Genomic DNA, 7,019 nt, shown 5'->3' on the forward strand with positions numbered 1-7,019 from the left:
ATAATAATATTTCAGATGCCAAATAGGAAGGAATGTATGTTTTGTGCAATAATGTATTGTATCAACTCTATATAAAGAACTGCAAAATAATACCTGTAAAAATATGAATAATCCAGGCATTTTGTTTCGGTGTTAGCGGTGGCTAGAGGCATTAACACCTCAAGTTGACTCTTCCCCAGGCTGTTTCTGTAAATCAACATGTCAATCAACTTACCTTGTGAAATGACAATTATATGAAAACATTCACTCCTGTAGCATTGAGGTTGACGGGGCTAACACAATAGCATTGCATTCAACCTACCTTGGTAAGCCAGGAAGATCTCCCCTCTGATTGGCCGTCACCGTCTCAGTGATACTGTGCATGTTCTGCCTCTAGGTGCTCATTTGGCCTGTGATCGCTCTTCTGATAGCAACCTCCACTTGATTCACACCACTTGCATTATTATGCTGTCAAGGCTTAGCCCTCAGAGATTTGGCCACTGTACTTGTCTATAGATATTTGCACTGACTTGAGATATTTCTATATTTTTGGAACGATTAAGGGGGAAAATAATAATAATAAAAAAAAAAAGAAGATATTCAAAGATGATCGTTTATGGTGAATGAAATCGAGTTTGTGCGTGGGCTTCTGAAATACCAGTAGCCCAAACCATTCTATTTTCATGATACCCTGTGATCTGTCATAATTGCTTTTCTGAAGATTCCATTCCGTTGACCTTGCCAACTTCATCTGAAGATACAACCATAGAAGTAGCACATGGATGTGGATACATCCATACTTTAGAATCAGTGTACAACATTGTGAGCTAGTCAAATGAACTATCCTTGATATTTACATGTAAATGTCTGGATTTAGAGGCAATATCACATTTGCTCTGTTTTCCTAAGATACCTTTTCATTCAACAATATGGCATAATATGGATTTTCCAATGTCATTGCAGATGTTATTCAGCAGGTAAAGAACACTGAGACATGCATTTAAAGCATTTGTGAGAATGTGAACTTCTTACAAAACCATACACTAATATGTAAACACACTAAATGGTACAAATTAATCTTCTTTTATTTCACATACATGATTATTTTTTTTCTCTTTTACTTTGAACTGTTCACAATCTAAATGATTCAACAACAAAATGAGGAACTACCACAACAAAGTCCAAATGTCTTACTGGGGGAAAATGATGTTAACTTCACGGTAGTAAATGGACACACGTATTCTGCCACCAGGCAAAGTTTACGGTCAAAAGGAATAAAAAGAGACAAGAAAAGGACAAAAAAGTGGTCCATATACTGTATGTTCTCTGACCAGTACAGCATTTCAACTTTAAGATCATCAAAATATTTATTCACTCCTGAATAGTGTTAGAATACTCACTTTTGAAAAGACTTCAAAACCATTCTGATAAATAAAATCTTTTTTCTTTTATGTCTGACGATAAATAAAAATATCTTTAATATCTAGAGGGATATACTTTCTCCAATGTGACATTCCAATCCAATATTTCCATGTACACATTGATCAGTGAGATGTTACAATTTCTGTAATTGCTCAACAGTTGGGTGGGGTGGGGTGGAGGGGGGCGGATTTTGGCTGACGATGCATCCCATGAGTATTGCTATGAACAATTCCTTGTATAAATATGTACATACATGTACATAATGGGGCTTTACGTACACATATGCTAGATTATGGGCAGAGGGAATAAAGCTCTGATTCATTGATCTGTTCAGTGAGTAAGCATGGAGCAAGACTAAACAAAGAGGAGGAGTAATACTTTAGATACAAATTCTGTACTGTACACGGTTCTGTAGTGTCTGTGGATCCAACCCCATACTGAAGGGCTCCTTTTGCGCATATATAAATTTCGAAAAATCTGACTATTGACACCTATTCCTTTTCCCGGCACCCCCTTGGGGATAATTTCTGAGGATCCATAGTTGGACAAAGCTCACTGGCAACTGTGCAAGAACATACTGTGCCAATTGAAACACAGCTTCCTAGCATTGTATCCAATCAGATGTGATGGTTTTGGAAATGCGGTATCCCCAAGTTCACTCATTGCTTCCTGCAGTCCATTTATCCCATTTCCAGTAGCGTCCTCCCAGCAAAAGCGGGTATTTCAGTAGTTTCATTTTCAAGAAAAATACATAATCCTTTCCAGCATTCCCAACGCTCTGAGGTTCCACGTTTAGATCATTTTCATGTTGAATCGCCGAGGTCCGGCTTGCCCCTCTCCCCCGTCCACAGACGTGCCGTTAGACTTGGACCTGGGGACATATTCAATATCTATGTTGTTTTTATGCTTCCCTTTACCCCGGCTCCAAACGAACAGGAGCAGGAAACAGAACAGGACCACCCCCAGGAACGTGAAACAACCCATCGCCGTTGACACTAAGATAGTCTTTAGGTCCAGGCCGTAGGTCACATTAGCAGTTCCATTGGCAGTGGTGTTGCTGGGGTCTGTGTAGTACTGGGTCCTGTTAGCATAGAGTGACCCCAGGCTTTTCACCGCCAGAGAGGCCATCGACGTATCGTTACCTGCCGTGTTGGACGCGATGCACAGATACACCCCGCCATCCTGCACCTCGGCCGCCTTGATCTCCAGGGTCCCGTTGTTGTGGACCATCACTCTACCATGGCTCCTGTTGGTGAGGAGACGGCGGCGGGGGGACAGCCAGGAGACCACCGGTCTGGGGGTCCCCTCGGCGCTGCAGAGGAGCCTCGCCGTCTGGCCCTCGTCCACGGCAACGGTCTGCGTCTTGTTCTCCCGTATTTTTGGCTTGGTGCACGTCACATAGTACGAAAGGAGCGTCTCCTTGAACTCTCTGAAAGGCTTGCCACCGATCCCCTCTGGGGTGCTGCACTCCGGCTGGGAGTCCCCGAACAGGATGGAGGTCCTCTTCTGTAAGATCCACATGAGGCGACAGTCACACACCAGGGGGTTGTCGTCGATAAGTAGGACCTCCAGAGCCTCAGGCGCTTGGAACACGCCCTTCTCCAGCGTATCCAGCCGGTTGTGGGAGATGTTGAGGACTTTGAGCCACCGGAGGCCCTGGAAGGCATACGGCTCCACAGTGGAGAGCTGCGCCCCGACCAGATGGAGCTGTTTCAGCCGCACCAGCTCCATCAGCATTCCCCCCTCGATGTGCCGGATACGGTTGTAGGACAGGTTGAGGTGAGTCAGGTAGTGGAGGTGCTTCAGTGCCTGGTAGGGGAAGGTGGAGAGGTTGGTGTTGGTGATAAAGAGAGTGGTGAGGTTGAGGCCGTGCAGTGTGTTGGCGGGGACAGCGTCCAGCGAGGGCCAGTTGTCGATCTCCAAGTGACGCAGCCTGAACAGCTTCTTGAAGGAGTAGGGGTGCAGGCTGCTGATGCTGAGGTATCGCAGGTGGAGGCTGACCAGACTGTGAAGGTGGGAGAGGGCCTCTGTGGGCACCACCGTCAGGTTACACCTCTCCAGAGTGAGAGTCTCTAGGCTCTGCAGACCACTGAACGCCCTGTGAGAGATATACACCAGGTCATTGTCTCCCACCTCCAGGAACCTCAGGTTATGGAGGTCCTGGAACATGTAGTCCAGCAAGATGACGATTTTGTTGTCGCTGAAGTCCAGCCGTGTGAGGTTGGAGAGGCCCGTGAACACGCCCAGCGGTATCAGCTTGATGCGGTTGCTCTTCAGGCTGAGGGAATGCATGTTGAACAGGGCGTTGAACGCCCCGGGCTCCACATAGCTAATAATATTCCCACTAAGATCCAGGTCCTCCAGGCTGGGGAAGGCAGCGAAGTCATCTGGATTGATCGCCTGGAGTTTGTTCTTGCTGAGGTCCAGGACCCGGGTCTCGATGGGGATGCCATCAGGGATGCTTGGGAGGCGTTTGCGGTGGCATAGGACCGACTTGCTCTGTGCGGAGCAGTCACAGCGGGCGGGACAGCCCAGGGTGGAGCCCACAAAGACTGCCACCAGGGCCAGCCCCAGGAATGGTTGCCAGCATGAGATGGCCGTGTGCAGCATGACTTTGCTCATACAGTCGACCATTCTGTCACGGCTCTGGGAGGGAGAGAGGGGAAGAACATTATTAGTGAGCATGAATATGTTATAACAGTGGCACACGCTTTACATAACTTCACCCCTATACCTGTGTAATAACTATTTAATTGCTATGTAATAATTCTGTTATTAGTGAGAACATTGTAATGACAGACACAGTGTGTTAGTACAGTAATAGTAATGGAGTTCAGTGGTTTGTTTTATTACAGAAGTGGAATAAGTACTGTATCTTATTAAAAAACAAAATGGTAAACTCCATTACAATGCAATTACAAAGCAATTACTAATGTACATAATTTTAACATGCTGTTACTAGAGTGATTACTAAAGAATTTTGTGTACCAGTAATCGTAATAGAAAAGGCAAAATCTTCACTGAACTTCAATTCAAGGAATCGATAAACAGTCTCAGCCTACAGCAACAATGCATTCTAGAAATGGATGAAAAATGGAGTTCTAAAACCATCATGAATGTCAAAACACACACACACACACACACACACACACACACACACACACACACACACACACACACACAGTTTGTTCTTAACAGTTAGATTGAGGAAGAGGTGTCTGAGACCGAGGACATTGTAGAAGTGAAAGTGAACTCTTGTGACCATTACGACTCTGATGAAGAGGACATTTCCTCACAGCCTGAAAGTGACGTGTTCATGTCACATAATGGAACACCTGAATGGTCTCAATCCCCCCTTGAAAGTCAGGGAAGAGTGTCTGCTGAAAACAATGTTCCCAGGTCCCACAAGACATGCTATTATGCTTGTTGAAGACATGAAATCAGCATTTGAAAAAAATAACACTATGTCCATTAATAACCTATGTGACATAATTGTAATATTAAATGCTGTTATTACAAAAAAACACTATGTCCATTATAGCATAAAGTGATTGCAAATTGTGTGTTTTAAGATGAAAACAAATGGATACATTTAAGAGAAATGTGGAATAAAAAAAGAAAATAGTCAATTAGTTTTTTTAAATCATAGGTATGACTTGATAGAGATTGACATACATGTCTGAGTCAATGCAGAATTCTCTTAACATTAAGTAAACAATGCAATGACTAAAATCTGGCCTTAATGTGAGTAAATGAACTGTAGCAAGTATTTGTCATGATTTGATTCTAGCGAATCACACGACTGCGAGGCGTGGCTCTGTATCAGAAACGTGTGTTGCGCAGGCGCTGAGGGGATGTGTGCGGAAGATGATTGATGTGGGGTAAAGCCAATGGCAATGCGACTGCAGTTTCTCCCGGTCTTTCTATTGAGTAAATGAAGGCCAAGTTTGACACGTTGGTCCACCAGCCGTTTTTCATCAGTGTTGTTCCATTACACAATATTTTTTTGAATATGGAATCCATCCCGTTGTTTATACTGTATAGTACAGTAGATTCTCCTCTGCTTCCGTGACCCCGTCGACACTGAAAAAATGAGTGTGATTATATTGATTTCCTCAGGCAGGCAGCCTCTCCTCCCCCATACGTAATAGAAACAGCAACACACACTACTACATCATGAGAATGGACGGGGTAACAACATTATAGAAAATGCCTGATGTTTTCTGTAGTCTGAGTGCACAAGTGAGACTGAACACAATCAACATGTGTGGGGGGGGGGGGGGGGGGGTGGGGGGTGGGGGGGGTAGTGACCTAATGAGGAGCCTATTAAGACTTGTAATTATCCAGGATTTTCACAATGGCCGTAAAATAAGAATAAAAAAGATCTCTGGAGGTTAATACGTTTCTAAAAATCCAATTTAAAAATCCAGCCAAAAAGTTGCAAAACAAATAGTGGATGAAAGAAGTCAGTTAGACTCTGAAACAACAGCATCAGCAGTCACAGCGTGCTGCCTGCATCCTCAGGGTTAGGGTTAGGATTGAGAGACAGGTTGAGGTGTTGCCAACCTGTTTAATAATGGGATGTGCCATAGTCCTTGCACTACACAAAGTACTAACATTTTTATTAATTATTTAATTTAACTTTAATTAACTTTACTAATTAATCCAAGGTATTAATTAGTAAATGCTCTGCACAGTTTGTCTCTCTCAGTAATCTCAACAAATATAACACATTTTATTTTTAAAGGCTTCAAGGTGACATGCAGTATTGGTTCTAGCACCAACATTCACAATGCCTCATTCTGCACAAATTAACAATTTCACCTTCTGCCTTCTTGCATTTTAATCATTCCCACAGTTCTAACGATCTCCCTCTGCCCTCCTGTGCCTGTACAGTATTTGGATGGGGCCAAACACACAACATGACATGAAGATATTGCTCCTAGGGCTTCCTGTCCTCTAAGTCAAGCAGGAACAAGTAGTCCAGTTATGAAGATGAAATGAACCAGAGAGGAGGCGATTGACAAACAAGACCACTGCTTGATTTAGGCATATACAGATATACCAGATATACCACATATACAGATATACCACATATACAGATATACAGATATACCACATATACAGATATACCTAGTGCTGCTGGTGTCTTCAGACATCATGACAGGACCCTGGGACTAATGACTGACCTTGGGACTAATGACTGTTTCACTGGCGTCAAAAATCATTCTGGTAATCCCAAGCAGATATCAGGACACCATGCAGCATTACAACGTATTACAACGTAGCCTACATGTTCTATTAGGTAACTATTGTTATTGTTGTTGTTTCTTTTTCTTTTTATTATTTACACTTCTTATTGCACTGTTGGAGGAGCCCAAGACTTAAGAATTTCATTGCCAGCGACTGCTCTGTAATTGTTGTGCATATGACAATAAAACCATCTTGAATCTTGAATCTTGATGTTCGTTGCATGTTAGCACAGACGCAGCCACAGTTCTGCACGCAGATTGTGAGACAGGTTGTGAAAAGTGCCTACCACCCCTGTCTAATCCGGCGTGTCATGGTGTTTGCTAAATTTAACTGTGATAGGAATAATCAGCAGAACTCCCCGGGCG

The 7,019-nt window shown here is 43.5% G+C and overlaps 1 protein-coding gene across 1 annotated transcript; it reads right to left on the reverse strand.

Moving 5' to 3' along the window:
- Window positions 1-2,193: 2,193 nt before the first annotated feature.
- lingo2 (leucine rich repeat and Ig domain containing 2) lies at window positions 2,194-4,035 on the reverse strand (the record flags this gene model as incomplete). Its single annotated transcript, XM_083685929.1, has 1 exon — window positions 2,194-4,035. One exon carries the CDS (start codon window positions 4,033-4,035, stop codon window positions 2,194-2,196), a length of 1,842 nt encoding a protein of 613 aa, XP_083542055.1.
- Between the last annotated feature and the right edge of the window lie 2,984 nt (window positions 4,036-7,019).

Source organism: Argentina silus, assembly GCF_951799395.1.
Source record: "Argentina silus genome assembly, chromosome: 15".
Classification (NCBI taxonomy): Eukaryota; Metazoa; Chordata; class Actinopteri; order Argentiniformes; family Argentinidae; genus Argentina; species Argentina silus.